This window comes from Furipterus horrens, unplaced genomic scaffold (genome assembly GCF_987537825.1).
Source record: "Furipterus horrens unplaced genomic scaffold, mFurHor1.1.pri manual_scaffold_2, whole genome shotgun sequence".
Taxonomy (NCBI): domain Eukaryota; kingdom Metazoa; phylum Chordata; class Mammalia; order Chiroptera; family Furipteridae; genus Furipterus; species Furipterus horrens.
In genome coordinates, this window is record NW_028327172.1 from 139,506,293 (window position 1) to 139,528,318 (window position 22,026).

Here is a 22,026-nt window from a genome sequence, read left to right on the forward strand (position 1 = left end):
CCTTAGAGTTCCCCCTTCTCCTGTAACTTCCTCCCCCGGACCCCTCGCCCCATCTTACACCTCCCTTTTTCCCTCTTCTCTCTCAGCTTCCCACCTCTCTGGCCTTTGTAATCACCTGGAGGTCACTCACAGCCCCTTCTTCTGGACCTCACACCATCCTCCCTCTGCATTCAACCCCTGGCCTTGCCCCCAGATTCAGGGAGCTGTATTTTACGCTCAATCTTCTGGGCTTGGATCCTTTCATCATCCCTTTCCTTTTCAGCAAACTATGAAATTCTAGCTGATATCTGATGCCTAAGAAATAATTTCGTGCACGTTGGAAAAGTTAGAGAGTAGACAGGTGCAAGGGACACTGAGCATCCTTTCTGGCTGGAAGGTATGTGAGGCAACCTGTCACTCCCACACCAGGAGGGATATGGACACAAAGTAGCCTGGATGCGAGACTATGAAGTCCACATGTCTCGGGAAATGAAAGGAAGATGCTTTGGGTTTATTCAGACAAGAAATAATCCCTGGATAAAAAATATGTTCCTATCTACCCAGCCTTTCTCTTTAGAACCAAAAGCATGGTTGAGGGGCTGGACATTAAGTGTGCATCAGGCTGGTCCCAAGTTTTGAATACAGTCCAATGTCCCCACTAAAAGCAGCTCCCCCATATAGACTCCTGTCTTGCTCCCAGCAGAGCTGAAGATACTTAGCCAAGAGGACACTCAGAGCCTAACTGTTACGAATCAGGTTTCCACTTCCGACAACTGTCAATCATCCCTTCCTCCAGATACACAGAGTGACTAGAAATAGGATATCTGAGTGGGCAATCCATCCAAAACCAGAGTAACGAGGCGGCCAGGGGGCTGTAGACATCTTTATTAGGCTTTTTCTCCTGGAGAGCTTGTTTGAGTATTTCCTCCTCACTCTTTATAAAAGCTCCATCCTCAGAAGAGGAGGCCATTCCAACTCGTTGGTGGCCAGCTCTTTCTTGGAAACAGCTGCACAGAAGTGGTAGGAAGTAGGGAGCTCGTGGGTCTGAGCATGGCCACAGGGCAGAGCCACGCTCCAAACCAAACAGACCAGTGAGCAGGCAGGGAGACTCCCTTCTCCGTGGGTGAGCATGGGCCCAGATGGGAGGAAAATGCACATTTCAATTATTGCAGGAATGTTCCGTGCTCACTTCCCACAGTGCTAGGCTATGCTGTGCTATAAAAGATTCAAGCGGGGTAGACAGCGGTGGTCCATGGGCTCCTGCTGGGCAGTCGTCCTGGGGGTGCAGCTACCCTGGGCCTACAGCACAGGATCTTCCTCCCTGTGGGCACCACAATGGAATGGAGGCTGCTGACAGTGGCCGGGAAGGTTGCCATGACAATGTGTGATGCTCATGATGCTTAGTGCTACTTGCTTCAGCATTACTCATCAACAGAAGGAGACAGGGAATCCTAGAATCGGAAGGAGCCTTAGTTGTCATCTCGGCTGTCCTCAGAATGCACAATGCCTCTGATACAAGAGAACCTCCACATAAATCCATATATACTACACGCACACATGAAAAGCTATGGACAGTCACATTTCGTTCAGATGTTCTACTCTCCCTGGCTTTTCAGTTTTTTACATCTACTCCAACACTATAGATGGCACTTATTATAAATATTATATATATTATAAATCACACTTTATCCTCCTCCACACACAGAGCATCAAACTCATCTCTCTGTCTTTTGGTGTTTTTGTGTTTTATACATAAGTTGCTCTACCTCCGCAGCTCTGATTTTGCATTTTTCCAGCCACTTGCTCAAGACAGGCTTGGCGATGCCTGTGTGTGTCTCAGTCAGGGGTCTCCCAGACTCCTGGGCTGTTGTCCTAATTCCAGCTTGGCTGGCTGGAGACAGAAGATGGGAGAAGTCTCCATGAATACTGAGAACAGGGCTGCACACACCAGGTCCTGAAGGTTGGCACAATGCCATTGCCATGGGACAGTGTCACCTGGGGCACCGATGTCCAGGACCATCACTTTGGTTTACTTGTCACTGAAACTGGAGGCTGAGGTTCTGAACAATCTGAACAGGACAAATGAACCCTGTCAGGATGCTCCCCTGTAAGCAGGAGTGGGTTCCCATATGCCGCTCGCCATACCCTACTCTCCGGCTACCAGCCTGATGGTTCCATCCCCTGCACTGACAAGAGAAGGGCAGAGCTGCAAGTGAGGGGCTAGGAAATACTCAGCAAGGTGAGCCGGCTGCCCTCTACAAGGAGCCCTCCCCTGTCTGGAGTGGTCTATTTTGAAGCTCAAAAAGGCATCTGTGACTGCCAGAGGCCTCTCCTGGCCCTTAGGTGGGCTTGAGCAAGTGCAGAATAAGAGAAGCTGCCCCTGGAGACAGCTGATGGGCCGAGACCGCGGACTCCAGGGTGGTAACGTGAACATTGCTACACATCACTGGAACCACGACTCCACTCTCTGCCAGTTCTTAGCTGAACCTGCGTTCTCCTTCACCCGAAGGATTTTACATAAAAGAAACAGGTACATCATACAGACAGGCAGGTGGGGCATTTCAAGGATGCTAAGTCAAATGCATTCTTAAAAAAAAAATTATTTTCCAATGTTTGATTTCTTGGGAATTTGGAAATGAATAGTAAACACTATAAAACAGTGTGGGAAAACCACCTCTGAAGGCATCTGTTTGTTCACCTCACTTGCGAACACATCTTGATGGGACCCAGGCTGATGACTCAGGTCTTCCTCTCTTTCTTGACCCTTTCCCTGAGCTCCAGACTCCTATAGCAGAGCGCACGCCACAGATCCCCTTCTGGGCGACCCCAGCACCTTTCTCGTTCTGTGTCACACAGGCCTGCTTGCTCTCCTAGCACAACCCTCCTCCCAGTCCCCTAAACTGGAAATGCAACTCTGAAATAATCTCAGTTCCCTCTCTTTGCCTCACCCTACCCACCAGGGCTCTGTCTACTATCTATAGTTTCTTCACCATGGGAGTACCTCCTGGGGTCTTCTCCATCCCTGTCCATCCCTGTGCCATTGGGCAGGCCACCTGCACCCCGCTCTGGGCCAGCCTTCTCCCTACCTCCTGTCTGTACCTTTCTGCCACCCTCCCATGCCCCGCCTCCACAAGTCATCCTCTATCAGGCAGCCAGGTTGAGCTTTCCGAAATGCAAATCTGATCACCCTGCTTAAGATCTGCCAGGGCCACCCCCGCCCCCACCACTGCCCACTGCCCGAAGAGAAAAATACAAATTCCTTAGTACAAGACTAAAATTATGGCAACACATATCGATTGGAAATTAGGCACTAGATACTCTTCTTTTTTTGTGTGTGTAGTACCTCATTTAATCCCTAGAAGAGCCCTGTAGGATATATGCTGCTGTTATTTATGATCTCAATTTTACAGAGGAGGCCCAAAACGCTAAGAAGTTTGCCCACCACACAGTAACCGTGGTGAAACCAGGACTTGAACCCAAGCAGGCTACATCAGGGCTCATGCCAGAACCCTAGTTCTGCTTCCTCTCTAGCCTCATCTCCTGCTTCCCTCCTTTGTCCCTCCCACTTGCATGAGGGAGGGATGTGCAGTGTAAGCCCCAGCATAACCCAGATCGCTCGCCTGGCCTGGAATCCCCTCCCTATCTTGATGACCTAGTAAAGGAGTTCAAATAGTGCCAGGCTCAGCATCTCTGTCAAGTCCTTCTCGATTCTGCTGAGCCCACCCTGTCTGTCTGCCAGGCTCCTCAGTAAAAATGACATCTGTTATTATAAATTAAAATAGACTGAAGCTGGGTCATGGGACTACCATAAGCAGGTCCTCTTTGGGGGGCTAACCAGCATATGGGACCCTGGAGAAAATGCTATAGGAGATGGTGAAATTAACAAGGGGACAGTTTTCTAGAGTGTTTCGCAGGGGTGATTTATTTTCATTATATTGTATATTTTACTACTCCAGGCCTTTGTTTCAAAATGGATGCTCACGGTGCCTTAGTAAAAATAGCTTAATGAAGCATTTACTACATGCCAGGAATTGTGCCAAACCCTTAACATGCATTATCTCTATAGTTTCTTACGTCAGCCCTGTGAACTAGGAATTAGTATTCAAAGATGAGAAAATGGGTCTCAGAGAAGGATAGAGCCTAAGTCACAGCTAGTTGATAGAGAAGGTGGGTTCAAATCTAGTAAGTGGTACAAAAACAAGGTGGCCTCAAGGGCACCGCTGAAAACGTATACAGGGTGCCATAGACTATCAGCTAGCCCCGCTGGAGTTGAAGAAACGCTAACATAAAAGGCACCTGGAAAGGAAAAAAACAATTCATTTAACTACTGAGCAATAAGCTCAAGGAATAAAACTTCCATCTTGATGCCTCGTTGGGCAATTACCTTCCATAAAAATGATTCCCCCACAGAAGTCATATAAAGTGAAAAAGCTACGGTCACCTTTTGCACACTTAACTTGTCATTAGTGCCTTTACAAGAGTGAGCCTGGGCAACAGAGGAGTCCAAGTGTTGGCATGGGGACAGGGTTAAGGCCACTGGCCAGAGGGCAATGCAGTCGTTACTGTGGCTTTCCCAGCTAGTGACAGCCGACAGGAGATTCACCCTGGACAGTGCCAGAGGCATGCTCTCCTGTGGGTGCTCTTCTTACCACGGGTGCCGAGCTGCCTGCTCACACGTGTATCTTTTATTTGGATCTTTCTCCATCAGGTTCCGAATGAAGTCTTTCGCTGTTTAGAAAGAGCACAAGGGAAGGAATCAGTCTGTGGCTTGAGAAAGGATACCAGCGGGTCTCTAAGAGTGTTGTGTGTAGCACAGAAAGTGTGAGACCAGCCCCCATGGGCGTTTTGGTACCTTGGACACAGGTACCAGCAGTTGGGGAAAAGGGAAGCCAAGGTTCGAAACTCCAGGTGGGGACCTGCCAGTGAAGAGGCAGCCAAGCCAGGCCTGGGACCCTGCCTTCCCAACTCAAAGTTCCTGTCCTCTGGCAGCTAGTGACACTTCTGGTTCAGAGATGAAATAGCTTTGTCACCATGAGCCTTCCATTCCGCTCACTGCTGCCACAGGGAGCTGTTTTGTTGATGTCCTCTGCGTGTTTTAGATGACACGGAGTCAACAAAAGCCCCCAGGCATCTGCTGAGCTGGCCAGGTTTTGGACTGGTTGACGAAGTGAGATATACCCTTGAGGGAAGCAGAGAGTGTCTGGAGGCTCTGGATGGGGTACAACCCAACAGCAAGACACTGAGAACACATGAGACCAGTCACAGAATCAGAAGATGATACTGTGAGCCAGGCTGGAATCCTGCAGCCGCATAGGGTCTGGCAGCTCACTGCCCACAGGCTTGGGCTTCTGGGGGAAAGCTGTGCCCTTCCCAGGTCAGAAGTAAGATATTGCTTATGTGGCTCTTTCTTGCAAGCCTTGGAGAACTGTACTCCAGGTTTTGGAAGATTGAGGAAAGGAGCAGGATGTTTCCAGTTAGGAGGAAATAACCCAAATAATAAAATGCAATATTTGAATAGTTCATCAGTGAGTATGAAGCTCTGTTTCATTTATTATTTTATTTGATTCTTATACCACCTTCTTTGATAGGAAGGAGCATTACTACTGTTTTCTTCAAACCAGCTTGAGAAATTTCATCAGTTTACATGGGCCTTGGTTTTGATCTTTACCCCTGAGGAAGAAATACTGAACTTCCCTGGGAACATTTTAGTGTGGCAAGGTAGCTGAGATGCAGGCTCTGGAGTGGGGCTTGGGTTAGAGACCCAGCTCTGCCATTTAGTACCTGTGTGACTTGGGACAAGCTATTTCACTTTCTGGGCCTCAGTTTCCTCATCTGTCAAATGGGGGTAACAGTAATACCATCTGAGAGGTTGTCCTGAGGATTGAGTGAGGCAGCACAGGTATACGGCTTGCAGTGCTCAGCACACAGTAAGCACTCCTGGAGCACCCAGGTCAGGGCAAGGCTAGGATTTGCTGGTGGAGTGAGTGCCTGTCCATGGCTTGATTTGGGCCCCTGTCCCAAGTCTGTCCTTCACTTTCTAAGTCAAGCCCATGTGAAGACCATCCTGAAACCCCCAACTCCCATCCCGAGCCTGTTGGGATCAGGTGGTCTGAATATAACTTCCCTGGGTTGTGGACCAGGGGCCAAATAAGACTTACCGGAATCCGAGATGTCATCCCAGTAGGGGGAGTCGAACTCATACTCCGCCTTGAGGATCTGTTCAAAGAGCTTGGAGTCATTTTCATCATAGAAAGGAGGGTAGCCACAGAGCCTGGAAGAAAAGAGGAAGTAAGGGTCTGAAGTGCTGCATCTCCAGTGTGGTGGTTGGACACCCTGCCTGGAAGGAGGGGCCATTTCCACTCCAACAGTCATCTTATTACAGGGTGGGAAAAGGCAGCCCCCAAATCTGGGGGATGGGACTCAGTGGAGCACAGCCATTTTTCCTGAAAGATGCCTTTGCAGATCTATGGCAGGTAGCTAGTGACTCAGTTACTTTAAAGGTCCTTTCAAGGCACCAAGGAGATGAGAGGGGTTTTGACCATATAATGGTGACAAAAGAGCTTATGGGGTCTGCTCAAGGTTCTACTAATGGTCAGGACTGGTTACCACGTCCATTGCGTCACAGGCATCAGTCAGGAATTTAAAAATAAGTGGCAGCCATTAGCAGGGGGAACACCATGAGGTTTGTAAAGAGAGGGAAAGCCATGTGGTTTGAAAGGGGGTAGAGAGAGAGCCATGTGGTCTGAGAGAAGGAAGGAGCAGCTATATTGAAGTTTGTAGGGATAATTCGGCCATGTGGTTTGGGATAGTAAGTAAGAAAGCCGGCCTGCTGCTACTGCTTTAATTGTGCAGACTTCAGTGGACTCCAAAGCCTGAACTTTCGGACTTTTGGAACTTGGGACAGGCAGAAAGGATTCTGTTAAAACCTGGACTTCACCATGATTCAGTGCAACATGGTGCATGCCTTTCTGGACTACTATAAGGGGGCTGATGATATTGTACCCCAGATCCTGAAGGAGAGAGCTGACAGATAAGGGATGGGGAACTTCTGGGCATGTTTTTGCTTACAGCCTTTTGGGGAAGTGCTGGGTCTTGTGGGAGAGCAGGGCTCTGAGCTGAAGTGCTTATACTGCACCCCATGTTGGAACATTGTAAATAAAGACCTGTTTTCCTTGACACTAATTGTTGGGTTTTATACCAAGGCACCATGTGGAAGAGCCCCCTTTTGTTCAGTAACAAGATGACAGACATAATAGGAGGAGACATCTTTATTAAGTAAAGCAAATACAATTCGTTTCATAAAATCATAGTTTCTCACTCAGTTCTGCTGTTACCTCTGATGTGACCTGCACCATTAGTAGGCCACTGACACATTTTCTAGATCCAAATTTTCTCATCTGAACAGAGAGAGGACAGACTAGAAAATTCCCAGTATTCTTTGTAGTTTTAAGATGCAGTGGTGCTACGACTCCCTGTTCCAATTTGTTTGGCTGGTCAAGACCCTGGAGAAATCCTAATGTGTGCTTGAGGCCAATGCAGGACAGGGACAGGCCTCTGTTGGGTTAGGACAGCTGGGAAGGGTAGGACTGAGGCTGGCGCAATAAGTAAGCAATGGACAGAGCAGAAAGCAGGGCTAGATTCTGGAAGGCCAGGTATGAAGTTGGAGAGCGCAGAACTTGACCTTGACAAGCCAGAGGGTGGCAGCTACCATGGGAGTTCTGCCCTCACAAGAGCCCTGAATCTTCCCACAGAGTCAAACTTTGTTCAAAACACAGCTATGGCCTAGAGAATAGCTTAATGAGGACACGTTCAGAGGAATCAACAGCCTCCAGGCCTGTGAGGGATGAGGCCGCCAGCAAACGAGAAATTTAATAAAGGTTTAAAACAGCCTTGGTACTGTCATTCTTCAGTCACTTCTGCCACAGAATGTAGTGTCACCAGCCAGGCTGCATAGGGGACTGGCTGATGACATTCTTAAAGGTTATAAGATCTCCTTGGGCTGATATGATTCTAATGCATCTATCCCCACAAGGTTGATTTAGGGTCCAAATGCCTGGAAAATTTCATTTTTAAAGATTTGCTGCTTTTGGTGAAATGAGTTAAGAGCCAGTGCTCCTGAAACCACTAAGCACATATTTCACTGCCCAGGAAACCCTGGAGCCCGGAGACGGATATGTAAATGTTTCCCATAATGAGGATTTGGACTAAAAGAAAAGTGCATATTAGGAAAAGCAGACAGAGCAAAATGTTAGTGTGTCTTGGAAAAGTAACTGAATTTTAGATATTCAAGGTTTCTGTTTATTAACAATGGAGTATGTTTTACTTTACAGTTTGGATTTCTTTTCAAGGAAAAGAATCTTTAAGAAAATTCCAAGAAAGATGTATTCTTCTTGTGCCAATTTTCTTAATGTATATCCCAATTTCCTTTGGTTTTAGCTCTTTTTGGGGGGAGGGAGAGTAACAGAATACTGTGTTTATGTGCCTGTACTGAGGATGGAAGGAAAGGAAATAGATCTAGCTTAGAGACTAAGTAAATTAAATTTTAAAAAGAGGATTTCAAAATAAGGATTGTAAAAGAACAGAAGGGCAAAGAGAAATTGTAAAATCTCCCTTCGATCTACACATCTCACAGAGCTCCCTGGCCAGGCTATTTTATTTGTAGGTTTGTGTGGCAGGTGCTAACAGGAGAGACAACAGCTTTGCACTATGTCCATATGCAGGACACTGACATCTGTGGTCTTGGACCTGCCTGCTTGCATGGGTCATTTCGGTGTGATTATTTTACATATCATACCACTTAAATCATCCACAAACGATCTCACCATGGGTACTCAAAGCAAATAAAGCCATTCCCAATTGTTCCAGGATAAAAGTTAATGGTTCCGAGTAACACCTAACTTGTCAACCCCATGGCCAAGAGTCATGCCCAATGCGGGCAGCAGACCTTCACAGGCTCATCCATCAGCTCTATCCTGAGGTTCTAATTATGCTCATAGCTTTGGTACCAGAGACAGGTACAGGACAGCCAGGAGAGGGCTCATGTCAGAATGGTAGTAGGCTATGAGATATCATCTCACCCTTGTAAAAATGGATATTATCAAAAAATAAATAAGAGATAAGTGTTGGTGAGGATATGGAAAAAGGGAACACTTACACACTGTTGGTGAGAATGAAAAATGATGCAGCCACTATGGAAAACACTATGGAGATTCCTCAAAAAATTAAAATAGAATATATGATCCAGCAATCCTGCTTCTGGGCATATATCCAAAGGAAATGAAATCAGTACCTTGAATACACACACACACGCACACACACACACACAGAGTCTTTCTGTCTCTGTCTCCGTCTCTCTCTCGTATTCACTGCGTCATTGTTGACAGCCGAGAAATGGAAATAATTTAACTGACCATTGTTTGATGAATAGCTCAAGAAATTGTGATATATATGTATGGATATATCACAATTTGATATATACATATGTGTGTGTATGTGTGTGTGTGTGTATATATATATATATATATATATATACACACACCCATATTTTATATATGGTAACATTATCTACCCTTATAAAAGGAGATCCTGCCATTTGCAACAATGTGGAACCTGGAGGACACGACACTAAATGACATATGCCAGGCACAGAAAGAAAAAACTGCATGATCTCACTTATACGTAGCACCTACAAAGGTTGAATGCATAGAATCAGAAGCTAACCAGGGTTCTGAGGGTGCCGAGCTGCAGCTGTGTAGGATGAATAGGCCTAGGGCTCTAACGAGCTGCGTGAGGACTAGTTACTAATGCTGTACTGTATCCTGGAGACTTGCTGAGAGCAGATTTCAGAATGCAAGGTAAATAGTACAGAATACAAAGAAAGAGTAACAAATGGAAGAAGAAAATATGCTAATGAGTTTGACTGTTAGTAATCACTGCACTAGCATATGTACATCAAATCATCATATACACCTTAAATATATACAATTTTTATTAAGTAAAAAAGTAGTACTAAAAAATTACCAGCCATGTTTAATATCAAGTTGTGAAATTTTTTATTTTTAATTCTCACCTGAGGATATGTTTATTGATTTAGAGAGAGGGAAAGGGAGAGGGAGAGAGAGAGAGATGGAGAGAGAGAGAGAAACATCAATCGGTTGCCTCCCATAGGTACCATGAGTGGGGATCGAACCCACTATCTAGGTATGTGCCCTGACTAGGGATTGAACCTCCAACCTTCTATTGTACGGGACCACATACTAACCAACCAAGCCCCCCAACCAGGGCAGGAAATATAACTTTTTTAAAAAGTTTTATTGTGGTAAGAAAACTTAACATGAGATTTACTCTCTTAACAAGTTTTTAAGTGTACAATATGGTATTGTTGACCGCAGGCACAATGTTGTACGTTGCATCTCCGTTGATTACTCTCCATTTCCTCTCCCCGCAGCCTTCGGCAACTACCATTTGACTCTTTGATTCTTTGAATTTCACTATTTTAGATACCTCACTTAAGTGGAATCATGCAGTATTTGTCTTTCTGTAACTGCCTTACTTCACTTAGCATAATATCCTAAAGCTGTATCTATGTTGTCACACATTTCAGAATTCCCTTCTTTTAAAAAACTGAGCAATATTCCATTGTGTGTAATACCATATTTTCTTTATCCATTCATCTGTTGACATTTACGTTGCTTCCATATCTTGGGTATTATGGATAACACTGTAATAAACATGGGAATGCTAATATCTCTTTGAGATCCTGATTTCAATTCTTTTGGAAATATACCCAGAAATAGGTTTGATAGATCATATGAGAGTTCTATTTTTAATTTTTGGAGAAACATCCATACTGTTTTCCATAGTGGCTGCACCATTTTTCATTCCCATCAATAGTGTGCAAGGGTTCCAAGTTCTCCACATCCTCGCCAACACTCTTTGTCTTTTGTTCTTGTTATTTCTCCAAAGAAGACATACAGATGGCCAACAGGTATATGAAAAAGCGCTAAATATCACTAATCATCAGGGAAATGCAAATCAAAACCACAAGAAGATATCACCTCACACCTATCAGAATGGCAATCATCAGGCAGTGAATTTTAAAAAGTATTTCCACATGGGTCTTATAGTACTTCATGATCATCATTTTAAATCAACCAACATATCCAAATTTACTTAGTGTCCTATGTATGCTTATGGATAGCATTCATTTGTTCATCAAATATTTATTTTGCATCTACTATATACCAGTTACTGCATTTGATATACGAGTATACTGAAGGGATGATAAATACAAACCAGTTCTTGCCTTCAAGAGCTCAGTCCAATGGGATAGAGACACAAACAGATGACAGAGGTAGTAACAATAATGACATATGCAAAGGTTGTTATGAGTATAGAGAGCATGGACATTGAACTGAAACAGTTTTATGAGAGCTGGAAGTAGCATTTGTCTCTGCTTTGTCTCAGAGGATGAGCAGAAGTTTTATAGGAGAACAGAGGGGGCCACGAGTGGTAGTGCTTAACTGGGAATAAAGGCACAGAGGCACAAAAGAGCACAGTTTATGTGGGACATTTACACAATGCAACATTATGCAGCAGAAAGAAAGAAGGAACTCCTTCCTACCTTTTGCAACAGCACAGATGGAGCTGGAGACTATTATGCTTAGTGAAATAAACCAGGCAACAAAAGACAAATACCATATGATCTTACTTAATACAAGAACCTAATGAACAACAAAAAAAAAACGAGCAAAATAGAATCAGAGGCGTGGAAACAAGGAACAGACTAACAGTGACCAGAGGGAGGTGGGGAGAAGGGTGGGAAGAAGGGGAAGGGTCTTGTCAAGGAACTAGTATGAATGACCCACGGACATGGACAACAGGGAGGGGACTGACTGTGGGAGGGGCGGGAGGGGGAAAGAACGGGACAACTGTAATAGAACAACAATTTAAAAAATGGAAAAAATAAAAGAAAAAAGAACTCTAAAAAAAAGCACAATTTATTTAAGAACCTAAGAACAGTTAGCTGCTACTACAGTGTGAACTATAAGTCAGTGAGTAGTAGAAACAGGCTGGTGGAATGGATAGTGGTGAGACCAGGGAGGCTGTGTTCCCCACACCAGGCAGACAGTGAATCATTTGGGTAGCAGGAAGCCCCCAAAAGGTGTAGACGGAGGAGGTACATGAGCAAATGGCTTTGCAGCTGAGGGGAGGGTAGAGTTGAGGCAGGAAGACAAGTAAGCCTCTGTACCAGGCAAAAGAAGGACAGGTGGCTGCAGGTGGTGATGGCTGGATCCAGGGAACAGAAAGATTCCAAAAGGAGTTCAGAGAGAGAACACAGGGAGGGTCTGGAGTCTTCTAATGTGAGGAGTGAAGGTCAGGATCCTGCCGGGTCCCCAGAGAGGAGGAGTGGAGTTGCCATCATCCATGGTGGAGAAGTGGACCCAGGACTGGCCCCAACATGTCACCAGGCACAGGGAAGTTCCAACTTCTCCTTTCACTGGCCCCGCTCAGTTGTGTGGGGGGACCTGTGAGACAGTCTGATATCAGCAGGAATCAGCTCTAGTAACCACACTGGGTCTTGCCTTGGCTTGGGCAGAAGACTAAGACAGGCTGGGAAGAGCGGGAGCTGATGGCGCAGACATGGAGACGGAAGCAGAGATGCCAGGAGGGAAAGACCAGCTCAGGGGGAGGCCAGTGCCTGGGGCCATAACAGAGCTGGGGACTTCTGTTCAGTCCATACAAAGCCATGCAAATCCCTTTTCCTTAAGGTAATTGGAAAGAATGTGTTCCTTGCAACTACAAGTGCCAATATCCCAAGGAGGCTGAGGTGAACAATTCCGTTCAGACTGTGGTGAGCAGGACCAGGTGCCGTGAAGGCAGCCAGTAGGCTGCGGGGACAAGAGCCTCAAGCCAGGGATTTGCTCTGGCCTGGGGATGCTAAGCTAAAGCCATCAGCATTTGCATGAAAGCTGGGAGAGTGGACATGATCACAGCAAGGATTTATAGATGCCGGAGTTGCAGACTAATCCTCCATAGGCATAATCTGGCCCACGGATGTTTTGTGTGGCCAGCAGGGACTGAAAACAAATGTGACTTTGAATGCCCATAAACAGTGTTGATCCAGCCAATTCACCACAGTCTCCACTACTCCCTATTACTCATGCCCAGCTGGACACATTTACAGCATCTACTACCTGGCCCTACACACCCTAAGTTGGTGACACCGAGTCAAGGGCCACAAAAGGCAGTCTAGAGAATACAACTTGTAAGGTGAGGAGGGGCTGTGGCCTTGTGTTAGGTGCTGCTGGCTGTAAAAGCTGCACAAGAGGTGAGCCCTAGATGCCCCAAGGTGGGGTGTGTGTGTGTGTGTGTGTGTGTGTGTGTGTGTGTGAGAGAGAGAGAGAGAGAGAGAGAGAGAGAGAGAGAGAGAGAGAGAGAGAGAGAGAGAGAGAGAGAGATTGATTTCCTCCTTGGCCGCTGCTGCAGGAATTCAGGGGAGAATGAGAAGCCTGAGTGGGTGATCAGGGAAGGCTCCTAGGAGGAGGTAGGGCCAGTGCTATGATTCCAGCCTGGTGCTCATCAGTCACCTGGGAAACTGGTAAAACCTTAAGATGCCACTCATTCTCCCAAAACTGAGTGCATCCAAATTTCTAAGGGTGGGGCCCAAGTATCTTTACTGCTGTTCTTTAGTTAAAAAGTTCAAATATAGAAGAATAGAAGATTCCAGGGAAAATTCCCTTCCTGATCCATATTCCCACTCCTGCTATTAATTTCCTGTGAACGCATTTCAGAAATTTTCTTGGCCTATAAAGCATGGATGTATGTGTTTGGGCTATGAGAATTCAAATTACCTGGAAGTTTAGCTTTGACTAGATGGCTGTATACAAACAGCTAGTTTGTTTCCTTGCATGTCCCACTTCAGGGGGCACATGCTTGATTTTTCCCTCTTAGGTTTCCGCCCTTTCCTGCCTTCTGACCCAGAAGAGAGCACAGCCTTGCTGTAGCCTCCTTCCCTGGCTCTCTTGGGTTACATCTGCCATCCCTAAGCCGACCCCCCAGGTCCCCACTGAAGATAGAGGACAAACAAACAAACAAACAAACAAAACCCGCCCGTTAGGCAGTCCTCTGGCTGTACCAAAACACTGACCAGGCACCAGGTGTGTCCCAGGCCAGGATACAGCTTTGAATGAGACTGTGGGAGTCCTACTCTCATGGTGCTGACATTCTGCTTGGGGGAGAGGGGGACACTCAACACGAAACTTCAAAATAAACAAGAAATATAAAAATAGGAAAGATAATGCGGAGATGGTCGCGGGAAGCCACTGCATTTCATTCTCACCAGAGGGCCTCTCTGCCACACACTGGTCCCTGTGCCTGGAGTGCTCTCAAAACTCCGCGTATGTGGCCCTTGTTCCGTGACACCTTTCCTGACCCCTCCCTGGCCAGGGTAGGCGCTCCTCCTCTGTGCTCCCCGCTGCCCAGGCACCACCACTATGGCATCCATGTTGGTTGATATCTCCAACCGTCATCTCCTCTGTTAGGCTCAGAGCTCCCTGAGGGAGGCACAGTGCCTCGTTCGCGTCTGTAACCCGGGACTCAGCCCAGGGCACGTGCAGCAAAAGTCTGCCTGGTGAATGAATCCGTAAATGCTTCAGTGTTTCAGGACTGCCACCCGACCTGCCCGACCCCTCCCTGAACATTTCCCATCTGTACCCTGCACCTCAATCCCATCTCTTTTTTGGGTTCTCTTTAAAAAATGTGAAAAAGGCCCTGACCGATGCAGCTCAGTTGGTTGGGCATCGTCCTGCAAAGCAAAATGTTCCTGGTTCGATTCCCAGTCAGGGCACATGTCTGGGTTTGCAGGTTTGTCTATGGTTGGGGCATGTACAAGAGGCAACTGATCGATGTTTCTCTCTCACATCGATGTTTCTCTCCCTCTTTTTCTCCCCTTCTTTTCCCCTCTCTAAAATAAATAAATAAATAAAACATTTTTTAAAAATGTAAAAAACGATTATTTCTTGGTTATTACATTTATTTTCCCATCTCGATTCTGAGTTCCTGGAAGAAAAAGACTATATCACATACTGTGTTTCTTTTGTGTTTTTCATTAGCACTTAACAGTTTTTCACAAATGTTTGTTGATTGACTATTACTTGATAAACATGAAATAGTTACATGAAACAGTTATGCACATCCAATAGCACATATGAAAGTTGACTTAAGAAGCAGGGTACTTATTCTGAAAAAAATAATTCAACTGCTTTCCCAGGTGTTACAATTTTTGCGGTGAAGCCTCATGATTGCCATCAGCATCACCTATAAGGGGCATCCTTCAAATCAGACTATAAGCAGCACAACAAGTCTTCAACAAGCGTGCTCTGTGCTCACAACTGTCCTGTGCCCTGAAAGTCTCTTCCATGGATCCATCTCCCTGAGTCCCTCCTGCCAGCAGGTACCCGTATGATGACACAACTTAACATGGCACCCCCTGTCTCCACCTGAACCCTCAAACCAGAAGCTGAAAAGTATATTTGAAGGACTTTGTGTAGTAGGGGGATGAGCACAGGATTTTATTCTGAAGTCCAGAAGTCATTATCTGGTCCAACTCCTCACGTAGGAAACTGGGAAGAGTCCCAGAGAGATGAAGAGATGGCCTCGGGACCACAGCTAGCGTAGATCTGGGCATATCTTTGCCTAGAACTCTCACTTAAAGAGAAACAAAAGCTGCTTTGATCCAATTCTACAGATTTTTACTGAGCACCAATGTTATGTCAAATACTGGTCATATAGCAGTGAAGAAGGCAGTCCCTGTTCTTGCCCCTCAGAGTTCAGCCATATTTGAATAGGACAAGTGGAACATCAACTTTTCTATAGAAATGAATTATGCTGTTCGTGTCCCATAAATTAATGACAATAGCCACCATCTGTTGCACACTTACTGTGTTCCAGGCACTGGGCTACACAACTTATGCATATTGTCTCACTGAATGCGTGCTTATGAGGTAAATATTTCAAGCTTCCATTTCCAGATGAGGAAATGCATGAGAGATTAGGCAACTTGCTCATATCTAAGGGGTGGAACAAAATTTTAACTTTCCTCATCCAATTCCAGAGCCAAGTAGTATTTTTAACCTTTAAGCACTATAGTCAGATATGTCACTGCAAAGATGGGCTAACACCAGACACGTTCTTTTCCTAAACCTGCCTCTGCAGTCAGGATGGCATATTTTCATATATGATGAGTTTGGAAATGGAGCCAGAAATAAGGATATAAGAGCTGCCAAAGAAATAAAGAACAGCTCAGAGTCCTTGCAGTTAGAAGATCAAGATCTAATGTCTACCCAGCCTGTCTTCCAGAGAGACAGGTGGGAGGAGAATGTCCAGGGCCATTATGGCCCTGTCTGCGGGACAGAGGGATGGAGAAAAATGAACCCGAGCCTCTACTGGACCACATTTCGATACGAGCACATCCAGTCGCCTTCATTCAGCACGCAGCTGCCCTGCAGAGCTGCGAGGGGACATAAAGGACAAAAAGTCTCAATCCTGTGGGCCTCCGTGGCATGGGCAGAAGTTCAAGCATGCCTCAGTGACCCAGTGTAACTGAGTAGTTAAGTAATTTATGTAAGCACATTTTCTAAATACCTCTAATGTGCTTAAGTGAAAAACTTATTTTAATTACTTTATATGAATAGGATTTAAGTGCAACAGTTCACACTGACAACTGAATAGTCATTAAAAACGACAACCCAGAATTTGTAATCTTAATCTGATTGGAAGGAAGGGCTCTGAAGGAGAAGAAACAGTGGTTTTTCAAGGCAAGGTCTATACCCTGAGGGCCGACACCGACTTTGCTTTCAGAGAGGTTTCATGGTGGGGGTCTCCTTAGACTGGGCTGTAGAGAAACAAAGACAAATAAACTGAAGTCCTGGATCCAACAACCACTGGTTGAGTGACTTTGTGGAAATTATATATCTAGTCTTAGTCTGTTTCTTTTGTGAAATAAGGAAAAGAATGCCCACCTTATAGAGATATTATAATATGTATAATGTATGCTACATAATAATGCATATTATATATAAAACACATGCATAGAGAGATGTGTGGAGAGATAGATAGATAATAAACACATGAAAGTGCCTGTCACATAGCAGTCATTAAATGCCAGCTCCCTCACCTTGGGCCACGCCACCAACGCATTTAATCCTCTTCAAGGTCTTCAACTAAAAAATTCTGACATGAGACACTGCCTCCCATCAGAAAGAACAATACAAGGGCAAGAGAGGAGTACATGGATCCTGAGGACTTGGTCCAATTTCCTACATGCTAAATGGGAGAATGAAGCTGCATTATTTTCAAATCCTCTGCAAAGTCTCAGAATTATCTGTTCATGACCATACATTCTGACCTAAACTTCTAACCTGCTATAGAAGGGAGACAGAGTGATGCTGCCTCTGGTCATTATTTTGTGCACTGTATTATGAATGTGAAGACAGAATGTACTGCAGACCTGCATTTAAGCTTTGATCTCTGTGTACCAATATTTCCAAGCATTGAGACTAGAAGCCTTCAATTCTAGGAACAGCTCAAGATTTCCTGAGAACATTTACTCAAAGGCATATTTGTAACGAGTAATTTTTATTCAATTAGACCAGGGTACCATGAAAAGGACTGAAACATCAAACCTCTCTATATACTGCAAACTAGATAAACCATGAAAAGGCCAGACCAGGCCCAAAGACGCTCTAAAACACGTTCATAAAATCAGTCAGGTCTGGGTGTTCCTCCTTTGGAAACTACAGTCCAATCAATATACAACAACTCTGGGCAACACCATTTGTCTTTCCTTCTTGACACTTGTAGGTAGTCAAATATTTATTTAATGAATGTCTGGGGTCTGTGCTAAGGAATCTGAGTTTTATTCCTCCTCCTCTGGATAATATAACAGACTTTTAAAAGTAATAAAATAAAGGAAAGCCTTTTAAGCTGTAAGTCTTTTCTGCTTAGTTGCGAGGCCCACTTAATGTTTCAGCACATTACTCGGATGTATAGACCAGAATGACCAATGGGACCTGAGTCATTACAGAAGTGTCATCCAATCACATCAGCAATCATACATGTGACTAGGTGCACTATACAATTTTCTCCTTGCAAACTGCGAAGTGATCAGGGAGTGGTTCCCATGTGAAAGCATTGTGCAGACAGACATCAGCTAAGTGCTATTGATGAAAATGCAAAGGGTAAGTGCCCCACGTCAGTCCCTGAGATTTGGACAGTATCTTCAAAGCTAATCATGACTAAGCAGATCAAGAAAAGATCTAGGTGAGAAAGGAAAGGAATATTGGAGGAGAAAAAGGAAACACATTCCTTAGAAAGTTTACGCACAACTGGAGCTGAAGATGGGAGCCAGGAAGGGAGTGGAAGAAGACCAAACACTTCCCCAAGTGTGAGAAGTTAGCAGCACCCCCCCCCCCCCTTGGAGTAAAACAGTTCAAATCAAATTCTGCACACAGTATAGGGTTGGACTAGATAATACATTGTCCAAACCTGCTGTGTGTGATCCACGGTCCCACTTCCAAGTGAATAATTCTTTGACTCTTGTATTAGCCAAATGGGTAGCACCTCTGGCAAGTCTGGGGGATGTGCACCGAGGTGCCATGCCTCCTGCTGTGGGGAACCATGTGTGAAGGAAGTTCGGACAAGAACACTTTCAGCTCTGCTCATCCTACCAGTGCCACGAAGGGCACAGTGGGAGGAGGGGAGACGCGAGGAGAGCTTCCAACTGCCAGGAATGTTGTTAGGAAAAAGACAGCAAACTTTCAGCAGCTAAAATTAGTTCTCACGAATGATGTATTTCATACTGAAGCCCCGAGGGGCACCAGTATCCAGTCTGGAGGTGATTAACATGAGCGCTAACTGATGATTCTGACCCGGGCAGACTTCCAATTCGACTTTTGCTTCTAGACGTTGTTTTCTTGGTTGTTGGGCTCTTCCTCTCTCCCTCCCTTCTCCTTAGCTTCCTTTCTTTTTTCTCTGTCATGATCTGATTGGCAAGCAGTTCAGAGTCTGTGCAGACTAACACATGCATTTGGGAAATGCCTTGGTACCTCCATCCTGTTGGCCTGGACATTCAATTTTACTTTTCACTTGTCCCTTGGCTCCCTTTATGGTCTCACAATGTACTTCTGAGGAAGACCAGAAGATAAGCCCTTCAAGCACGGACAGGGAATCAGAATCCAGAAAGTGGTCTCCTGTGCCACCCAGCCTGGGCTTGTGGCTCACCATGCTCTGGACACTGGGTCACATGCTCCTGGTCCCCCCTTCCTAAGCTCCCCCACCACTCCTATGAGTGTTTCCTGACTTGCTGGTGTGAAGTGGAACTTCTCCCCTTCCCATCTCCACATCTGCTCCTCTTAGTCACAAACCTAGCTCAGACTATGTGGTCTGAATTTATGACTTTGCTGCTGTACCACCTAGGGAGCTGGTCATTCCCCTCTCTGGGCACTTTTTGAGTCTTTCCACTCTCTATGCACTGCCTCCTCCTGCCTCTGTGCTGCTACAGTACATTCCAGATGATAAATATTTAAAAATAATAAAGCCTCCTTTAAAAAAAAGATTTTATTTATTTTTAGAGAGAGAAGAAGGAAGGGAGAAAGAGAGGGAGAGAAACATCAATGTGTGGTTGCCTCTCGTGCACCCCCAGCTGGGGACCTGGCTCACAACCCAGGCATGTGCCCTGACTGGGAATTGAACCTGTGACCGCCCAGTCCACAAGATGGTGCTCAATCCACTGAGCCACACCAACCAGGGCTAATAAGGCCTCCTTCGGTTCTTGTGTTGGCTCGGTAAGGCACTAGTGAATTAACAATCCGATAATTCAGAGAATTATGTTTTCCCATCACCAAGTTTAGATACCAAGTATTCAGAGCTAGATCAAATGTTCCAAGTTATATTTTTAAAGCCATATTTTAGATGGATTGGCACATCTTTTCTCAAACACAGGAAACACATCATATCCTTAGACAATTAAGTCTTGAATGATACAATGGCTTGGCAAGATAGTCCTTCAAGCCTCAGATCACCGTCACCCGTCTTGTGCGGCCTTTCTCCAAGCCAGGCAGGGTTCACGGCTCTGCCCTGGGAGCTCTCCCAGTCACCTTCCTCCCATCTCGGTGACACCCAACAAGACTGGATTGTAACTTATCTGTTTACTGACGGTTGCCTCCAGCAGACAGTTAGTGACTCCAAGGCTGGGGAGGTAATAAATCCATCTCTGCAGCTCCATCATATCACCTGACAAATATCAGGCTCAATGAATGCTCAATTAAGGGAGTAAATGTCAATCCTCTGCCTTCCTTTTTCCAGGCTAAATATTCTGCAGCATTTAGCTGCTAACTTAAATGACAGTTTCCAGGAGAGGATGCTGAGATGAATACAGGAGAGTAGAGGGTGTGGAATGTTTCTCCATTTAGCCTGAAGCCACATCATTCAGAGGACCAAAGTGATGTCGAGAAGATATTTCCTTGCCACTTCTCCCTCCAGGTGCCCTCTCCACCCTAGGGTCTTTGCAAAGACAAAGTCATAGAAATTGGTGGATTTCACCTTCCCTGAAGTCACTAGCAAGAAGTTGCTCCTACCATCATCTAAAATGAACATCTTAAAAAATTTCAATTGCATGCTTATAAAATTCCCTCCATCACCACTGCGCATACCTCTGCACCCTCTTTTTGAAACCAAAGAGTATTCTATGTTTGAGTATTTTCCAAGGGGTTAGAGGTGAGCCAGCTGTGAACAGATGATTAATAAAGTCTTTCTCTTGAAGCAGTGGAGGAGAGGATCACAGGCCCACGAACAAAGCTGAAATCTGGTCAAGCAGCACTTGTGTCTGAGACTAAAGCTAAGAGAAAGCAGTTAGCCGCCAACAGGGTCCACTCAGTACAGAGTATGGAGAGGAGGGGAGGCATCTTTCTGAAACCCTTTGGAAAGCAGTCACACTGAAATGCAGTCAATGAAATAAAATCGGTAACCCTACAATTATAACAATCCATCAATTAACGCCTGCTGAAATAAAAAAATGATGAAGCAGAATAAGGAAGGAGCAGGATGCTGGCTAGTCTATAAGACAGGAGGAAGGAGAGGAAGGTCTAAGAACGGATCAGCGTGCGGCCATTCTGACCAGCCAACAGGAAAAGCTGGGCCGCTTGACAGCAATACCTTTCGGTGAGGAGGGGGACTGGGAGACAACTACAGGCTTCATGAGGACAGTTAAGGCCCCCCAACTCCACTGCTCTGGTTCCTCGTTCTTAAAGAAAACTTCTGATTTTAATTTGCTTTTTCATGGAGCATTTCCTATCAGGCAGAGAACATGTGAGGGTGATGACATGCACCCCCAATTACCTTGCAGGACACAAATCTTATTTTGATTTAGTGGATTGACACTCTAGTTGTTTTTTCATATCTCTTTTGAGTCTGGCTAGTATGAATCAATTCACTGGGAGTGACTGAGCAAGATGAATAAACATCTAATTTAGTTTCTAAACCTCTAAAGCCAAAGTCCAGACCACAGGCCCATGGCAGTTTGAATGAGGCAGTGTGTCCCACTTGAATATGAGGATCACTGCCTGCTGGCAATGCCCGCTAATGATTCTTATTAATGTTAACACTCCTCATATCGATAGTAGTAACAACCATCATAACATCTGAGGCTTGGTTATTTCCCTGGACTCAGTAATTACACCACATTCTCTCCTGCTGAAGCTGGGTTCATGCTTTCCTGGGACATATGTATCTACAAAAGTGGCAGCTGTCAATGTGGTAGAGTAATGGTGACTACCTTGGTGATGGTCACCTTTTGTCTTAGAAAATGGACATAGCATGAAGATTAGGCATTCTTTGTTCCACTCTGAACAAAACTAACATTTTTCGCACTATAAGACGCAACTGACCATAAGATGCACCTAGGTTTAGAGGAGAAAAACAAGAAAAAAAAATCTGAACCAAATGGTGTACTAAAATATTTAATAAAATATAACAGAATAATATTTCAAC

The 22,026-nt window shown here is 45.2% G+C and overlaps 1 protein-coding gene across 2 annotated transcripts in view; it reads right to left on the reverse strand.

Moving 5' to 3' along the window:
- Positions 1-22,026, reverse strand: part of CAMK1D (calcium/calmodulin dependent protein kinase ID) — a 405,862-nt gene that overhangs the window by 11,928 nt on the left and 371,908 nt on the right. For both annotated transcript variants that reach the window (XM_090266536.1, XM_090266535.1), the window contains exons 7-8: positions 6,138-6,250; positions 4,629-4,707 (exon numbers count right to left, since the gene is read on the reverse strand). In XM_090266536.1, coding sequence (XP_090122662.1) covers positions 4,629-4,707; positions 6,138-6,250 — 192 coding nt within the window. The remainder of the gene's footprint in view (positions 1-4,628; positions 4,708-6,137; positions 6,251-22,026) is intronic.